Raw genomic sequence first — 19,665 nt, 5'->3', positions numbered from 1 at the left:
AGGGCTGGGGGGAAGTGTTCTAGGCAGAGGGGACTATAAATATAAAGACTCTTAGGTGAGAACAAAGTTCTAGTGAAATTATTATAGGAATTAAATAAAAAATCAGATAGTAAATATAAAATGTTTTATGAAGTAAAAAACTATGTAAAAGAATCAAGTATTATTTTTAGTAATATATTAGAATAGTTTCAGGACAGAAGCCAGGATGATGAAGGGTCTCAGGGCTGTGGCGTATGAAGAATTAATTAAGCAATTGAGGTTATATTTCTGGAGAACAGGAGACACAAGTATATGTTTGGGGGATGTAGGGAGAAGTCTTCTTCAAATAGCTGAAGGACTCTTCTTGTGAAAGATTTAATTTGTTGTTTTAGAAAGCTCTGAGGGTATGGTAAACATTTTAGGAAGCTAAAATCTTGGCTCAATATGATAATGAACATTCTAAGAGAGTTGCAGGAAAATGGTCCAGCTGGGGGGTAGTGAGTTCCATGTGACTGGAGGTGATCAAGGATGGGCTGAATAGACAGCTGGCAGCGGAATGATTGGGCCAGATGATCTATGAAGACCTTTGCAACCCTTTGAACACACACACACGCTCACATGCTCCCTCTCACAAACACTATAACCAGCACAATGGCCTCTTTACTTCATCCTTTACAACCTTAAGGAAGTTTCCGGAGAAACCTGAGCAATAATAAGAAATCCACCATATTTCCAATTCACATTACCACCCAGGACTAAAATATGTCTCCATCTCTGTAATAACCAATATATATTTCAAAAGGGCAAATTAAGACACGGGATAGACTAACATTCATTTTTGAAATCTGTAGGTATGATTTAGTGGTGTTCTAGCAATAAACACTTAACAATTATTTCAAATTATTAAAATAATTACTCTGTTTTAACAAAGACATGTCTGGATTCCATTAGGTCCCAATAGGTAGTATCCCAATAAATAGCCAAAATATTGAGCAAATAGGTATGTGGCCTTTTGTTGGTTTGTTTTTTAATGAGAGCCTTTGGCCCAGGAAGATGGTTTTCTCATTAAAACTCCTGAGGAAGAATCATTACTCTTTATTATTTATGTATTCTAACCTGGAAATAAAGTAAAAAATACATACTGAATTGCCACTTGACCACCTGGGACCAAATAGCTAAAGATAAACAAATTTAGCCTTCCAAGAACAGACAAACCAAGCTAGACTAGAAACAACTTTGAAAAGCTAAACATTACTAAATGACCTTTATGTAAATATTTATATTTCTACATCCTGATGTATGTAGCTTATATGCAGACATACTTCAGGAAATACTCTCTTAATATCTACATATACTTTTTGTTTATTGTATTGTGTATGTTTCTTTAAAACTACTTGTAAATCAAATTAAATTATGACTATCTTAAAACAGCTTATAAAAAGAAACTTACACTAAATCTTTCTATAAAATAAAGACTATATTTGTTCATAAAATTATACCTCAATATATGAAATCCAGGAATACCAAAAGTCGATTTATAAAAAATAATAACTAGTGTAAAGAAAGTATTTGTCATAGAATTTTTTTGTATAGGAATCTCTTCCTAGGGCTATAAAACTGCTATTTCGGCAGGCAGTATTTTAGTAATATACCTATTCCATAAAAGTTAAATATAACCTATAATATGAACAATTACTTCCTAAGTAATTTTTCTTTAAGTTCACATATATGAGTTCAAATTCTGCTATTTTATTAAGCTTTAATCCTTTTGAACTCAAGGTAAAAGCAGAACTGGATTAGTGGCTCAGGAAACCCAGGTGTGTCTGTTCATGAGCGGAGTAATTAGGTGAGTGAGTGCCACCTAACATCATCTGGGTTGCCTAAAAACTGACCCCTTAGCTAGGTAGGGAGTCCTAATTCTTTAGACAGGTTATTACGAGTCCCCGAAGCATTTCTAACTACATTCTCACTTGACTAATGCACAGAAAAACTGTGCTGCGACCAAACAATACCTAGGGCTGGAGAAAGAGACCAAGTCTCCTGTCCCAAAGTCCAATGTGTTCACCACGACCATTCTTTGCAATCTCCCCTCAGCTTGAGAGGTGCCAAAGTTTTGTATCAACCACTAAGAGGATGGAATCCTTTAGAATAATAATGTTAACAATGTGGTTGGTAAAAACCTTTCTTCTCTAAAAAAAGACCTGAGACCTCTTGCCATTTGTTTCCTCTTTGTTTTCAGGCACAAGATATTAGGGATAATTCTGGATTTTCCAAACCTTCTCATTCTACATTGAAGCTCACGTTATCTTCTCTTGCAAGAGTGTACAGTCCACCCCTTGGATTAGTGGGCAAAGCTGTGGATCATCCCACAAATGTGTATTCTATAGGTGGGAAGCATAGTACAATGAAATGGCTCCAAAAAAAAATGACAACATGAAACCAACAGCATGCTAGAGTTGCTCCTCCATAATGACAGGAAATCAGAAGTAATTTTCTGCCTAAATCAGAGCTTAATTCCTTAGCTCACCTTAATTCACAAGTTCAATCCAATTTTCCAAAATGAAGTAATACAATCTTCCAACCCAATTATCTTCATTGAAAGTATTTAAAAGCCCTTCCTGAGACACATTTCTTTCTTGTGTCAGACAGTATCAATGTCAAGTGAACATCTTGGGTAGACTACATTCTGTCTCATTGCAGGGGTTTGACATTTCAAGAAATAATCGTTTCTTGCAAGGGAAAAATTTTCCCCTGGAGCAAACACCAAAGGGTACCTCCCAGTAAATAAAGGTTGAAATATGTATCTGTTTACAATCGTGCTTTAAAAACCAGATTCTCAAGATTATTATATATACAGAATGTCTCCAAAAAATGTATACACAGTTTAATAGCTGATAGCTCAATTTTGAAAATGAAATATATTTTAATAAACACTGCCTTTATAATTATTCAAAGTATGTGCATACATTTTTGGGACACCCTATTTACATACACACATATGCATATATATGTTTACATATTTGTGCATGTGTAGACTAGACATTCTGTATGATTGTAAATATTATAATCTGGATGACTTCTAGAATAATTTGAATCAACTAAGTGAAGTTTAGGCCTCAGAGAAGAAATTTTTAAAAATAAAACAAGGGATAATTAGTAATGGAAATGCCATCCCATATCACTACCACTCAGGAAAATGATGGATATTTCCCTAGAAACAATCATAAGGAAACAGTTGGTTTGTTTTGAAGGCAGTTATTTCAATAGCTTATTCACTAAAACCCCCTGAGTTTTAGTCTAAAAAACAGTTCATTCCCATTTCCTTTTGATAATCAGAAAGGGAATCAACCCACATTTTAAACAACCATTTTTTAGATGTTACTGGGGGAAAGTACCTTTTAAAAGCATTTTTGGGGTGAATATGTAAGCAAAAATTAGTAAAAGAGCAAGGACCTCTTATTCCTCAGCTTAACTCAAGTTTAACTTTTAATTATTTTGTATCTTGTAAAAAGTCATTGCTGCATTAGGCCTTTGCTTTGTGAGGGAGCCAGTTTTCTCCTAACACTGTTCACTGAACTCATTTAACTCATGCCCTAGGCCAATAACAAATTTACTTTTCCAGCTGTGATACTTTAATAGCTTAAATTTCTAAAGTAAATGGTATCCTTTGCTCCTTTGAAAGCCAGGCTGGCAATGATTAAAGTAAAGGAAACTAACCACCTGAAGAGGTTCAAATATGCAGACATGTGTCAGATATAAACATTGTAACACATAATGAGGGGAAGGGCCCGAATCCCAGAATCCAGTTTAGGCAACGGGGCTGCACATATAATTAAAATGATGGAGCGTCAATTAACAAGTATATTATTTCATTTTAAATCTGTTATGAGGCATATATGAGCAGGAACAGACAGCACTGCAATTCAGCACTCATGAACCCAAACCACACATAAGCCACGTTCAAACTCAATTGAGCTTACCTTATAAACTTGTCCATATGTTCCATTTCCAACAAGTTCCACCAATTCAAAGATCCCTGCAGGGTCCTGAAAGAAAATAAACAAACAATAAAAATTTCAAACAATATTCTAGGCATTGTCTTAATTAAAAGCAAATACTTGTTTAAAATACACAAATAAATAACAACTTTAGCTTTGGGGCTCTCATGTGTTAATATTAAATACTATTAAATTTTAATTCGGTTGCAGCTATGAAATTAGTCAAAATCCATTTTGTTTCTATTTTACATTTCTATAAGATGTGTTTAAATCAGATAAAAGGAGACGCGGCTTCCATTGAAACGATAAAAACACGCACCTTACATTTCTCACTGTCAAATGGAAATACACTTGCAGGCACATCAAGATAAAATGAGAGACCCATCCTCCTGAGGTTCTAATTTTTGAGATCTGTCTCTCTGAAATTTCTGAGCTGCTCTTTGGACTGAACACTGGCCATTAAGGAAGTGGTACTCCTGCCTTGCGGGGCTCTCTTACCTAGGATTCACTGTGGAATCAACACAGTGCCTCTCCCACAGAGCTTTCCGTTGGACTCATCTCTCCTCTTTACAATGCTACCGCTGCCAAGTACCTTTTGCAGGCGGCCTCCAGGTCGTGCAGTACCTGAGGAGTACCTGCAGGCACTAGGATGCAAACTAAATTATGCAAGTTCTTACCACCAAGCATGTGTCTGCCTACCCTGTGTCCGCTAAATGTTAGAATGCTCAACCACTGTCGAATGCCTGCAGCTATTCTTACTGAATCACTGGCCCCAAAAGTTGGGGGGGAAAATCAAAGGCTATAAAAATTCAACTCAGAGGCAGAAATTGACAGTGACCTCTACTGACTCCTAACTGGACAGAAATTGTTTCTTGAAAAGCCTAACTCAAGAATCACAAACTTAAATGTCCACAGAGGGCAGGCAAGTGACCTAAGAGTGAAGTAGGGTAGCTGAGGCCTGTGGCAAACTGAAAAAGTCGTGTCTCCTTTGGGTGGGGCGGGGGCAGGGAGGTAAAATTTTACTTGGCTGGAAAAATTGTACTATAAACCTATGAACACAGTATTGCAGGTCTACAGATTTTCATTTTTTCAAGAGAAACTGAGCATTCTGTTCAATGTAAGATCTCCCAATTTTTAAATGTTAGGCAACAACTCACTTAAAAAAAAATACTGTCAAGGACAAATAAAAGACTGCCACCTCTGGCCTCAAAGCAGTTACTAGCGCTAGTCAACACTTTTATTATGAGAGCACTGCCATAATAAAACACTGTAGGAGAGGCAGTTGTGTATTATCACAGGGGCTGAGATGGGAGGGGGAAATCCTGAGTGGGGGCTTCAGACAGATCTCGGTTGAACACCAGCTTTGCCTTGACTGGCTGTGGCCCTAGGACACCCTGGGAGAGCAACTAAGTCTCTGAGCAGATAAAAAGGGATGGCATCTACCTAGCAGAGCTCTAGTGAAGATAAGTGAGGGTCCACGCCTGGAATACAGTCAGCAATCAATTGATATCCAATAATCATTTTTAAGCTGAGGAATTCCACAGCAGAATTCCTAGCAGCAGAGAAAGGGAGAAGGGCTGCTTCGGGCTGCTTTTCACGCAGGAGGAAACAAATGAGTTGGATGCGACAAGTTGGAGTTCTTTAAAGTTACAGCCTTAGTAAATCAGGCCCAAGAAAAGCCCTTTGCTATGTGCCTTCAAAAATTCCATGTATTAAAAAAAGAAAGAAAAAGGAAACCAATAGTTGAAGCACTTAGTCGCTGAAAAAGATAGGAATTGGCATTATCCATTATTACAAAGCCAGAAGAGCAAGAAGCCACACTCCAGACTCGTGTCCCGACAGATCTAACCGTCCAGAAGTTCCAGCTAAACTCCACCTGGTCAGGGAGGTGGGGACACCGTTCCCCGTGGAACCATCAAACAGGAGAACACCCCCATAAGGGCCTGGAGCTCTGTCTACCAAGATCCCATCACTAAAAGACACGACCAAGGCCACCTGGGAGGCCTCAGGATAGGAAAGAAAAATTGTTTGTTCAACTACTAGGCAGCAGGTTTTATTGAAAATGAATTAGAAACAACGAAGGAAAGGGGAGAAAGAAGCCCATAAACGGCGGCAGCTGCTGTTTGTTTCTAAGCTGTGCTTCCCAGTAGTTTGTTTGCTCGGTGCTGTTTCTGCAACAAATTTCAAGGGAGGTTCTACATTTGCTTGAAATATCTCAATTGTGTTTTCAACATTCATTTTTCTTGACTGAAAAAAAAATATGAATGAGAGAGAAAGAGACAGAGAATAGATGCAGGAAGGCGACTAGTAGTTGCCTTAAGGAGTGTGGGAAGTGTAAGAGGGGCAGAGGGAGGGTGCAGAGCCAGGACCAGCTTCCACACCCAGTGTCACCCCACCTCATGCACCCCCCTCCTCAGGGCTGGGGTTTAATGGGTAGGTTCTGTCCTATCCTTGAATAGTCCATTAGTGGGCATATGGCCCAACCGATCGGAGTCAAGGAGTTTCAATGCTAAGACGTTCATTACAGCTACTGGGAGAGAGGCTCTTTCCACTGGACACAGCCAGGGGATCAGAAGCAAAGGTCAGAGGACTACAGACATTGATCGGTGACCCCTCTTGGGTAGGCAACCAAACTGAAAACAATCATCTACTTAGGTTGGTTCCCCAGGAAACAGACTCTGAAAATCACTGAGATTTACACGCAGGGAGTTTATTGGTGTGTGCGCAGTGGGGGAGTAAAGGGAGAAGGGCTTGACTGAGCAGATGGAACAATTCAACCGGGATGCACAGGAGCTATGTGCCTGAGATGACTCTTCAAAATTATCTAACCTTGAGGCATGGGAGCCTTTGTACCCCACCTTCACTGACACTCATTGCAAGCAGGCTGTCCTCCATCCCCACCCCAGGGGCTATGATCTGGGGTGAAGCAACATACTTTAGCTGAGGACAATTCCCAGGTGAGAACCATCTCTAGCTGCCTACACTCCCAGCAGGTGGCAAATGGGGGCCTCAGTTGTGGAGAGGGGATCTGGGTGACATACCACAGCATCTACTACGAAGTGTCAAGGCTCAAAATGAGTAACAGTTTGGAGCTAGAAGAGAATCTATAAGCATCTATGTTCACAGTATACAAACAGTAATAAGGCAAAGTGGCATGATTGGAGTCATGGTATTTGCAGGAAGGGGCTCTCTGAGACCCTAGAAAGCAAAAGGCAGAGGTACTGTTAGGGACACTTGAACTTAGCACTGACCCTAAGCTTCCCTCTCCTCTACCCCAAATCCATGTATCTGGAGGGCTAGATGCTTGTGAATATCCCCTTACACAAATGCATGTTATTTTTAGTTCTGTTCTTGTGATATACTTGAACATGGTAAGCATTTAGTTGTTTTCTCCACTCTTACAGGACTGTAATGTACAGCTGACCCTTGAACAACACAGGTTTGAACTGTATGGGTCCACCTACATCCAGATTTTTTTCAATAAATGCTGTAAATGTATTTTCTCTTCCTTATGATTTTCTTAATAACATTTTGTTTTCTCTAGCTTACTTTACTGTAAGAATATGGTAAAAATATGGTATATAGTACATATAACATACAAAATATGTGTTAATCAATTGTTTATGTTATCAGTATGGTTTCCAGTCAAGGGTAGGCTACTAGTAGTTAAGTTTTGGGAGAGTCAAAAGTTATACACAGATTTTCAACTGTTTGGGGGGGGATCAGGCCCTCAACCCCTGTGTTGTTCAAGGCTCATCTGTAATTTCTCCCAATGATCACCAATGACCTTAACCTCTTATTTGTAGTGGTCTTTTATCAGTCCTGTCCTAGTTATCCCTTTTGAGGCATTTATACTGCTGAGTACCACCACACTTGAAAATATATCCCCTCCTTTGTCTTCTAATACACCACTCAGTCTCACAGATATTCTGTTTCTTCTGCCCGTAACTTAAAGGCAGGTTGACCCCAAGGTTCTCTCCTCCTGTTGTTCACGTATGAATGATTTTATCTCCAAATGCTCACCGTATCCATCTACTCCCCTCCATTCATAGAGCAGGCCTCACCGTCTCTTGTTGGGACTACTTACTTTCAATCAATCCTTTCCTCCTTTCAATCTATCCTTCAAACCAGTCTTTCTAAAATAGACATTTCTAAACTCAGCATACCATGCTTTAAAATTCTACATGATGTGGTTCTAATTGAAAGCAAGATCTTTTTTTTTTTTAAGTCCACACTTCATTCTCAGCCTTGTCCCCCATCATTTTGTGCTATAATCAACCATGTCATATTACCTGCCATTTCCTTCACACACCACACTCGGTCGTGTCTCTGTGCCTTGGTTCCTAAAGTCTGTCTGCCAAGATTATTGCATTCTGTAACAGGCAAGCCCATTCTTGAAAGTGCAGTTTGCCACCTCCTCTTGGAAGCCTTTCTCAGATGAGGGCCACCGCCTCGCGGCACTCAAAGCATGTCTATGATAACCACTTTCACACAGTGCTGTGCCCTCTTCCATCTCTCTCCTTTGATGAATTACAAATACCCTGAGAGCAAGGACTGTAACATATTTATCTTAGTATTTCCCAGCACTTAGCATGGTGTCCCACACATAACTGCTAGCCATAGCTATTGACTGAATCAGGTTGATATCTCACTCCTAATTCTCCACATGTGTAGAAAACGTCACAAAAAATGGGATCAGAATGTAGAGCCAAAGGTCTAGCAAACTTAGGTCATTTCTTTTTCAATCTAGTCAAGCTGTCCTAGCCACTGACCCCTCAATTCCGCTTACCCCACTCTGCATTGCACAAAACTGTTACATGCAAAGCTCTCTAGTATCCCAGCTCGAAGGAAAATTCATAAAGCCCGATGGTGCAAGCGTGCCTCGTGTGTGCATTGAGAAGACAGGCTGTCAGAATGCGGTCCTGGGCAATGCAACAAGGAGACGATGCTGTACCTAATGATCATGTTACAAAGGCAGGAAAGCTAAGAGACAAGAGTCAGCTTAATTCTCCCCCTTGTGTTTGCTTAGCCGCTCGCAAAGCCAGGATGGGCAGCATGAAGGAAGGTTACACACACCAAGGAGAAAAGAGCAAATCATTGACATTTACCAAAGTCAGGAATCCCCTGTTGGCTACACATGGCTTTATTCAGACCGTAACCTTTGCTGGGAGGCTGAGAAGAAAATTTAATTCTAAGGTAGAATAGTTTACATTATTTCATAATGAAATATAACTACAACATTTCAAAAGGCAAGCTGTTCCATGAAAGAAATGTAACTTTCCAACAGGTACTGATAAAGGCAAATTCAGTTAGTTATCATAACAAAAATCACAATAATAGCTAACATTTCATGAGCATTTCTATGCCAGGCACTATTCTAAGCATTTTCCATAATTTGGTCATTTAATTATCACAGCTCTATCAAGTGGATACAACTGTTGTCTCTGTCTTACAGATGAGGAAACTGAGGCACAGAGCGATTAAGCATTTGGTCCAGGTCACGCCACCAATTTGTGGGTGAACAGGAATGCGTACCAGGCTGGTCACACTCCAAACCCTGGGCTCTTACCCACTCACTGCTCCACCAGCTTCATGGAATCCGAATTCCCAGCTCTTGACTTACCATTTGCTAATTCTCCAGCCCTGGGCAAGTTTCATAACTGCTCTGAGTACTCATTTCTTCATCCTTATAATGGGGACAATATTACCTTCCTCATACAGTCACTTTGAGGAGTGTCCAAGTGTCCCAGCTAGCTCAGAGGGCCTGATACACAATGGGACTTCCATAAATATTAACCCCTTCTTTAATTGTTTTTCTTTGAAAAAGAGTTCATTTACTATATAAAAAACATGCCACAGAAAAATTCAATCTGTATTTCATGTATTTTCAACTAATAAAGCTAGTAAAAGAAAACCTGTTGTTTTTTAACCAATATCAATATCAATACTTACTTAGTAAACTGGGTCAGATATTTATGAACAAACAGGTATCTCTTTAGAAACTAGTGAGACTATTGGGAAGACACATTAATGTTTTGGGGCTCCAGGGATGTAGCAATAAATTCTCTCTTCTATCAGTTGAAATTCAAGAATTCAGACAACAGTGGCAGGCTTAAGCCTGACTTCACAGCTGAGTGGAGAGATTTAAGATCTAGAGGTTAATATTCATAGTCACTATGTTCTACTTTAACTCTTCCAGGTCCCCTGAATGATACCCGATTTATTATAACACTAAATAACATCTCTATAGACTAAATCCCAAACAAGGATGACTATTTCTTAGCATCATAAAAGATGATACATATTCCTCCCAAACCTCCTCCCTGCTCTGAAAATGAAATTAAAAGAGGCACTGGGAGGGATCATAAGCAATGGCTTAAACAGACCCTAGGCTCCCTTTTTCCCAAACTCCTCTTAAGACATAGCAGTTCTGTGACAGACCTTGCTTTTTTAAAAAATATATCTTTATTTATTTCAGAGAGAGGAAGGGGGAGGGAGGGAGGGAGGGAGGGGGAGAGAGAGAGAGAAACATCAGCTGCCTCCTGCAAGCCCCTGACTGGGGATCCAGCCACAACCCGGGCATGCGCCCTGACCGGGAATCGAAGCGAGATCTCCTGGATCCTAGGTCGATGCTCAACTGCTGAGCCACGCCGGGCCGGCCCAGACCTTGCATTTGATTCACCAGTCCTTCGGCAGGGTGAAAAAAACCCCAGCTGAACGTGGATGGCCGATCCGGCTCCCAGAATGACTGTTACCCCCGGATTCCCTACTGACATCTGCCAAGGGACTGTGCTTACTCTAAACTCAGGGGCCTTAAAAAGACCAAAGTGTTATTTCTCTTAGAACCATTTTTAGCAGCCGTTTTGTTCAGTTTCAGCCTAACTGACAAGTATATGCTTACAAAAGCAAAACAGAACAAAGGAAACAGGAACAGGAGAACTCTGCACACTTATCGTGAGCCTTCAGGCTTTTCAACGCCACATTCTTCCAAAGTAAGTGCAGCGCTAGGACAGTTGTGCTGACACAACACCCTCATTCTCGTCCCTGCTGCGCTCACAGCCAAACAAGGTCCCTCAAAGCCCATTTTCTACTCACCTTCCCTCCCCCTAATGTAGTGGGGGCCTGAGGAGCCAAAGGTCTTGCCTTCCACAATGGGGTTTATTCAGACCCTGGGCTCCACCCAATTCCTCCCACCCACCTCCTGTCTGAGGTGGAAGCAGAGGGTGTTTCCAGTCTAATGAAAAAAACAGACAGGAGCAAATAACTACCTGCATGCAACTCATCAAATTACAATGACAAGCGACATGCAGAAAAAGTATAAGGTATTCCAAGAGTGTCTACCTGGGAGACCTAGACTATAGCCTAGATTTATCTTCATTAACATACTGCCCAAGTCATGCACATCAAGTGGAACAGATAATTCAAGTAAGAAAAAATTGTGTGTGTGTGTGTGTGTGTGTGTGTGTGTGTGTGTGAAAATAAAGATAAAACTTTGCTGCATTTTTTTTCTTAATCATCTGTATAAAACAAATTAAAATATGCAGACCTATCAGAGGATTGGTGCAAAAAAAGTTAGGGTTCCGGGCTGGACTCTACTCCTTGCTTGTGTTATTTGACATCTCCTAGTTCAGTTTTCCCACCTGTAAAGTGGGATAGTCCACTTGGCCTGCCTTTTTCACAAGGTTGTATTGTGCATGTGAATGTGCTGGGCACCTCCCCAGCTCTACGTGTCCAGCACCATCTTTTGGGAAGGGTGGTCCTCAGTGCAGGATGCCATCTGCCCCCTTACAGCTGAACCTGGTGTCCTTTTGCCAACACTAGCTCCTGGCTATGTCAGGACATGGTCCCAGCCAAACCTCAACGAATACAGTCCTCAATGCTGGTGGCTTCTTCCAGCCCTCGGGCCAGGGAGATAGGAGCCTCCCCACCTCCTGTTCAGTTTAAAATTCCACCTGCTACAGAACAGCCATCAAGCCATTGGCAGCGAAACAGCTTCCCAGGCCCCTGTTGCTGCTCTAGCCTGTCCTCAAAAAGGCAATCTTTAGAATGAGACCCGAAACCTGCTCCTCAGGTTAACCGCTATAAACCTTCAACTACAAGGCTCAGTATCACTGTCTCTGGCAATGGCCTGAATGCTTTATACACATTTTCATATGGAATCCTCACAGCAATGACGGGAAGTAGACATCACTAACCCCAATTTTCAGATAATGAAACAAAAGCTTCAAGGAATTAAGTAACTTGCCCAAGGTTAAACAGTATGTGGTAGACACAGCAGCCAAGACCGGGCTATAAAATGAGTATAAAAATACCTTGCAGGAGGATTGTTTTGAGGGCCCGACACCACACGGATAAGGCACTCAGCACAGTGCAGGCAGTGCTGAACAAATAACGCTACTGCTACTGCTGCTGTTGCTGCCGGTATTATTAAAAGTTCCCCAAGGTGACGGCCTTGGTCAACAATACAGCCAAGAATTGAATTCAGATTTTTTATTCCAAGTCCATTATCACTCACTTCTCTACAAATGGCCAGTGCTGAAATTAACTTGGGGTTATGGGGCTGGTGAAGGCCTTGCAGTTTAACCGTGGAGCCAGAGAAGGGCCAGTGACCTCCACCCAGACAGACACCAGCCAAGTGGCTGGGAACACAGAAGCAGAATGTGCCATGGATGCTTAGTGCCTCTGCCTCCCCATCAGAGCCTGGAGTCCCAGAGAGACAGCCAAGTGGGGCTTTAACTTTCTATCCCAAGTTTCTTTTCTTGCCTCCTTTGCCATCAGCTAGGAGAAAGAGTGGTTACTTTAAGTTTACCATTTAATTGACAAGTGAGAGACAAGACACCATAGTAGTTAAGGCCAGACTCTATAGCTGAAAAGCCTGAGTCTGATCCCAGCTTCACCATTTACTAGCTATGTGACCTTTACCATTCTGTGTCTCATTCTTCTCAACTGTAAAATAGTGGCAATAGTAGTACCTACTACATAAGATTATTTGACAAAATAATTAATACACATAAAAACATTTAAAGCAATGTCTGGCATATTATAAGTGCTCAAAAGTGTCTGCTAATGACCCTTTATTCTAGAATGCAAACTCCAAGAGGGAATGACTTCTATTGGCTTTGTTTGCTGCAGTATCCCTAATACTCAAATTAGTGGCTGGGACATTATAGACACTTAATATTTTCTGGGTGAGTCAAGTCCCCATATCACCAGTTCTACCCACTGACAGTCACAATGGGGCAAGGTCTCTGAGATTTGGAGCAGGTATTTCTGAGATATTATCAATAAAATTCCTCTCCCTATTTTACAGAAGAGTAAAGTGAGGCCCAAGTAGGTGCTATAAATTCATAAAATCACAAAATTTTCCAACAAGAGTGTTTAGGAGACTTGTCCAAGCTCTCACCTAGTTAGTTCCTCAGGTCAAGACCCCAAGTCCTTTGACTTCTAATTATTCCCTCCATTCAATAAAATCCTTTGATAAACCAAAGGAACCATTCCTTGTCTTAAAAAACAGTGGGGCTAGAAGGGAGCAGGGACAGTGGGGAGGGTGGAAAGGAAGGGTAAGTAAGCACTTGTGTTCAGTCCTAACTTCCAGGTATCTGGGTTAAGGAGTGAATTAATTCATGCCCAGAACTGATATAATGAGATTTATCACATATCTCCAATTTGATGTCAATGAGTTAGTTGACTTGATAGTTTACATCTACACATCTGCATAGAAGATAAATGGAATTTTTCAAAATATATTGTTCTGAGTTCACAGACTTTAGATATTCATACTCATATTTATCTCAGCTCCAAACTATTTCCTTACAGGGGAAAACAAAGAAGTCAATATCAATTGACTGTTGCTCACTGGCATACATGGGGCATACATAATTAGGAACATCAAATTAAAAGAATAATCCAAGAAGAAGCTATAACACTAACTGGAACATCTTTTCTGATTTGGTACACGGGTAAGTTAATCCTTTGTCAATTGTTAGGATCCAAGAGCCAGCCCTTCTCGCCCTTTCTGACCTGGAGTTCCTGAGCCATACCCACAGCCTGCCTGTGGACATGTGGATGCACATGTTCAGAGACTATTATCCAACACACCCCAGTCAGGAAAAGGCACACTAACTCCATAAAGCAGAATGAGACAATTCTCCAGGATACTAAGACACAAGACAGATTTAGGACAAGGATTGGGATCTCCACCTTCCAGAACTTTTCTCAACTCTCCCACAGTCTACTCAAGCTCAAACATGGCAAGTTGCTCCAAAGGTGAATATGTACATAAAGGCCCTTCCCTCTCATCATCAGGATGTGGCAGAGATTATACAGCTGTTTGAAAAAAATGTATCATACAGTTTACGGACATACACAAACATGGGATCTCTCTAGGCCTGTCAGGACAGGGTGACTTTCCAGTATTTCCAGCAACACAAGGTCGAAATGATGGGAACCAGACTAGCAAAGATTTTGGCATTTTGCCTTTTCAAAGATGCTTAGATGAAGAAAAAAGATAGCAATTGTAGCAGATGGGCTTTAAAGACAAGAACTGATTACTTAAATAATTAAATAAGAAAGATCAGGAAACCATCCAAGGTTCTATTTTTGAAGGAACAGCCTAACCCTTCCCCCAAAGGAACTCATTTGCCACCTGCTTACAGCAGACCAACAACACTGTATTTGCTTGAAAGCTTTTCAGCGTTTCTCCCCACACCTACAAGAAACCATGCAGTTGACGACAGGCCCTCTCTATGAGGTGTGGAGGTTAATACTGGCTGGTTGGGTCCCCTTTTACTCTCTCACTTTCAGAGAGGGGCAGGATGGTGAAGAGCCCACCAACAGCTACCTGGGGCAGGGGCCTGCCATCTAGCAGATGGTGGCGGGAGCCCAGCCCAGTCCATCACTTGGTGTCACCACTAATGGTACAGATGGCTGGTTAACAACAACTCACACAGATTGTTTATAGCAGGGCTTCTTTGGCATCTGACTTATTCCTTTTCTTCAAGGCTTCTGTCCCTAAGGCTAGGCTAGCATAGACATATACGTTTTTTCATTTATTTGTTTGTTTTACAAAGCAGATAATTTTTGGAATGGGGACTTAATACCATCTGTTCAAGGATCTAGAAAGATTTTTGGCAGGTTCAAGCAGCAAAAGCTAAATTTCTCTGTGTTTCTCCAGGTTTCCAAAGGTGTTGGATTTCCATTGTCAAATAACTTTGGGGTCACTGGATTAACAAGATTAGCAATGTAGCTCTATTTACTGCAGGGCCTCTCAGAGCCTTTGATGTATTAATGTACCCTGTGAGTCTCCAAGAGAGGGCAAAAGCTTTTCACATTTCCCAAACCCAAACCTGGCTGTAGAACACTTTTTTAAGGGGTCTTTGTAGCTCTGTGGAGCATCGGTTAGAAAATGATAGGTTTAGAGCATTCCTTCCTTTCTTATTCTTATTAACCTAACCTTGCATCTTAAGTTACTGTAGCAGGGACTGCTCAGTACTATGCAATATCCATTCTCCCATTATTTCTTAAAAACAAAAATCTCAATTTTATTTGAGAGACAATGTACCCAGGTCAAAAGCTATATGCTCTAGCCCCATTAAAGCTAGAGATGAACATGTGACTAAGTTCTGGCCAATAATGTGTAAGCAGGATTGTAGCCTGGGACTTTCAGAAGAGCTGTTTACATAGAGCTGAGTTAGCTAAGAGAAGCTCTCCTGTGTCCTCCACCCATCTCCTTTCAGCTGCCTGGAATGCAGATGTGATAGCTGGAACAGTGGGGCCATTTCTAACCCTGAAGTAAATTTAAGAATGGAAGCCTCATGCTAGGTTGTACCAGCAGAATAATAAAACGATCCTAAGTCTCTGAGGACCACAGAACTACTGTACCACCACTGGACTGCCTATGTCTGGACTTCTTTATCATGAGAGAGAAATAAACTTCTGTCTTCCTTAACCCACTAACATGTGGGGCCTTCTGTTTGATGCAGTTGAATTCTAACTGATTTGCTTTAAAGTTTACAGTTCAGTTATTTTTATTTATTTATCTTTAATGAACAGTCCTTCTTTAAAGGACTTCTCCATCAGCCTTTTGATCCTTGGTTAGAGGGGGCAGTCACTAGAGTTGTTCAACAAATATTCCTGCTCTCCTCCTGCTGTTATGTTATAGGATGGCACTCTGCACCCCTCTTTAAGCTGAGTTTAGGCACATGATTTGCTTTGGCCAATGCAACATGTGTGGAAGTGATGTGCTCCTTTCAGATGGAATATTTAATTGCTATGTGAGAGATTGTGATGACTATAGAAGCAAAGGTGGGAATGAAGCCTCCACTAGTCCGTGTCCTTGGGAAGCTGATGCATAGGGCCCTCTCCTGACTCGTTCTGGACATATGGCATGTTTAAGAAATGAGCATTAGCTATATTTTATCTCTAAGATTGTTATCGCAGCATATGCTAGCCTATTCTGACTCAGAATAGAAATTACCAAAAGATGGGAACAATAATCATCACATTGTTCAATGCTTTATGATTTCTAAAACAGTATTTGAGAAGAACCACTTTTACTGGGTGCCTCCTGTGCCTCAGACATTGTGTAAGGCATTTTGCAAAAATTATTTTATTTGCTCTCTGCATTGATCCTGGGAGGCAGATTATTCATACAAAGAGAAAACGGAGGCTAAGAAAGTAACCACTGCTAAGCACACATTCTTCTGCTCTCTCCAACCTGCAACATCTGAAGACAGCCCTGGAAACAATGGGAGTCCTTATGAAGCTGGCTAGTGACACAGGAAATCTGGGAATCCTTTTTTACAGCAAGGGGAAAATAAATTAAAAAATTAAAAGTTTCCTTTCACATGGCTGACCACATCCTATATGACCCAAACCAGGGCATGCTGAGGCTTGTGGTCCCTGCACCCCACAGAGGACAGCAGACCTGCAAATCCTCTGACTGCTCATCTGAGGGCCTTTGAACTCAAACCTGCTGTCTGAGCCACTGTCAAGGTAACCTAGCAGCTGCAAATAACTAATTGGGCAGCATTCCCTGACTGCTGGCATGAACAGTTATAATCTCAGCATCACCGTGGCAACCTGACTGGAATGCTGGTAATTCACACAGAAGAAAAAACAGTCTCCATTCAGACCAGAACTGCATTTTGTCTCTATTCCACTTTTCCCATTACGAGTTGCTACTGAAAAAACAATGCTTCTTTTAAGAAAAATATTTATTACTGGTCTGTGGAAGAATGGCATTTTCTTAGCCTAGAAAAATTTAGAAAGGGGGAGGGGAGTAATATACCCTCTAAGAGATTTTATTAAGACAGGCTCTACATAAACAACAGTAAAGGTCATCATGGAACAAGTAACATATAACGAGGCCACGATTCTACAGAGATGTCAACAGCATAGCATGGGCAATGGATCACTAACAACTAGGTCACATTACACTGACCAGTGCTCATCTCCTGGGCACTTCCCGTGTCCTGTTGTGAGCCTCTCTTCCAGATCCTCCAGTGGCTCCCCTTGCCTGCTCCACACCACCATCCAACCCCAGCCAACATCTTTGAAGCCACAGTCTACCCCTCTCCATGCATCAGCGGACTACTCACCACGCCCAGGAGATGTCCTGTGTGCTCTTATGTGCTATGTCTTTGTTTCTGCTACCCAGAAAGTGCTTTGCTCACATCTCTGTCAAAGTCTTACCAGTCTTTCAGGGCCCAACACGAATCAAATCATATTTCATACCTAAGGATCCTCTGGTTATATGCATTAGAGTCAACGCCTCGTTAAAGTGCATCCCCGAGACTGCACTGAATGCATCTGTCTTTATTGCCCTGGAAGGCAACTCTACAGGGAGCAAAGTGTATGTTTTCACTCTCTCTGAATCCCCTGAGGTGTTTAACAGAAATGCCCTCCACATGTGCTTGTGTGTGGAAGGATGAGTAGCAATTTGTGTATCAATTGCTCAGAGTTTCGATGGGGCTTTGCCACTTCCAGTTGTGTAATCTTTGAAAACTCACTTATCTTGTTGAACCACTTTCTTTACCTGTCAACAGGATGCTACCGAAAGTGTGGTCCATGACCAGCACCCAGGAGCCTGTTAGAAATGCAGAATCTTAGACCCTGCCCTGAACTACCGAAACCAGAATTAACATTTTAACAAGATCCCCAGGTGATCCAAATAAATATTGCTGTGCCAAAAGTACCGACAAAACCTACCTGGGAGAGGTCTGATAAGAATGAGGGAACGTGTGTGGAAAATACCCAGCAAGGAGGGTGATACATAACAGACCTTCACTAAACGAGGAAACTGTTACTATTTAGTTCCAGTAAGTGTATGGAAAATTGAACTGTTTGGTGTTACAGAGGATTCAGATGTTACGGCACGAGCTTGCCCTCAAAGAGCATATCTAATTAGCACTCACGGAGAAAGATAAGTGAAATATAAGCGAAGAGAAATGAAAGACTGCGGTTTCGAAAAGCAGGTGACTGAACCTGTTCATCATTTACAGTTTTCCTGACACTGAGCAAATCCACTGAAATCCTCTAGCCCTTGGTTTCTTTTCCTATAAAATAGGCATAAGAACGCCAGCAGGCTGCATGCCTCTCAGAGTTGTACTAACAGTGAAGTGAGACAAAAGCCTGAAGGTTTTCTGTCAGATATAAAGCAATGGTGAAGTCCGTTTTATCATTTGATACTAGAATAAAATGTGCCCATCACACATTTCCCAGTCCTGAACTCATGCTCCAGGGTGGCACCCTTGAAGGGCACATGAAGGACAAAACAATATATTAAAGCCACTGTGAGTAATGTCCACCTGATCCCATTTTATAGCATCTGAGGATGGAGTTTCAATGGAAGGAATGAAGAAAGGGCTCGGGAGGGCAGCTGGCTCTGCCTTCTCAGCGGCTGACGCGGTAGGACAAGGGCTGGGGGTATCTACTGCTTTGAAAATGCTGGGGAGGGGCGCCAGCGTGGGTCCCGGGGGAAAAGGAGTTTCTAGCAGGCCTGGGGCCTTCTCGGCTCCAGAACTCAGGAGAGCACACAAGGGAGCCCTGTGGCTTCCAGGAGGGTAAGAGCCTGAGGCTGGGTGGAGCTGAGGGGCAGCCACCTGGAGGAAGGGGGGAGCGTTTGCGGGAAGAGCTGCTGTGATCCATGTCTCAGGAACGCTGCTCAGAAAGGACAAGGGATGGAGTTCAAGGCCCTGCTCTCACCAGGCGCTCAGGCAGAACACAACGTGGCTGTTAGGAGAGTTCCGACGGGTGGGAAATCAATGCGGACGGGCAGAGCCAAGGGCGGCCAGAGGAAAGGTGGGCATCTGGGCCGTGGAATACACGCAGGACTGGGGTAAGCACCAGAGCGCAGGAGAGGGGAAACAATGCTTTTGTAAAATGGTATTATTTTTAAGGGATACGTGTTAATCACATGTATCACGTGTCAGAAATGACAAATGACGGAAACGTGTCACTTACAGGATAGCACCTTTATTCAGCAAGCTTCAGGTTACTCTACAAACCACGGCAAATAGATTTCAAGTATTGAACACACACGGCTATGACAAAGTGCGAGACACACGTGGGATAAAGAATATATAAAGCCATTATTTTTTTGTGCAAGGTGTTATGTTTGTTCCAGGCAACAAAGGAACAAGTACACAAACTACAGAGCTGTAATAATTTGTTGATATTCACCTTCCCC

General features: G+C 41.8%; 1 protein-coding gene across 1 annotated transcript in view; it reads right to left on the bottom strand.

Annotated features, from left to right (window-relative positions):
* Positions 1-19,665, bottom strand: part of TNIK (TRAF2 and NCK interacting kinase) — a 298,718-nt gene that overhangs the window by 218,941 nt on the left and 60,112 nt on the right. Inside the window, exon 2 of the mRNA XM_087818327.1 lies at positions 3,960-4,025. Coding sequence (XP_087674453.1) covers positions 3,960-4,025 — 66 coding nt within the window. The remainder of the gene's footprint in view (positions 1-3,959; positions 4,026-19,665) is intronic.

Source organism: Miniopterus natalensis, chromosome 6 (assembly GCF_054644295.1).
Source record: "Miniopterus natalensis isolate mMinNat1 chromosome 6, mMinNat1.hap1, whole genome shotgun sequence".
Taxonomy (NCBI): Eukaryota; Metazoa; Chordata; class Mammalia; order Chiroptera; family Miniopteridae; genus Miniopterus; species Miniopterus natalensis.
Note: the sequence above shows the minus strand (reverse complement) of the source record. Positions and strands in the feature narration are given on the sequence as shown.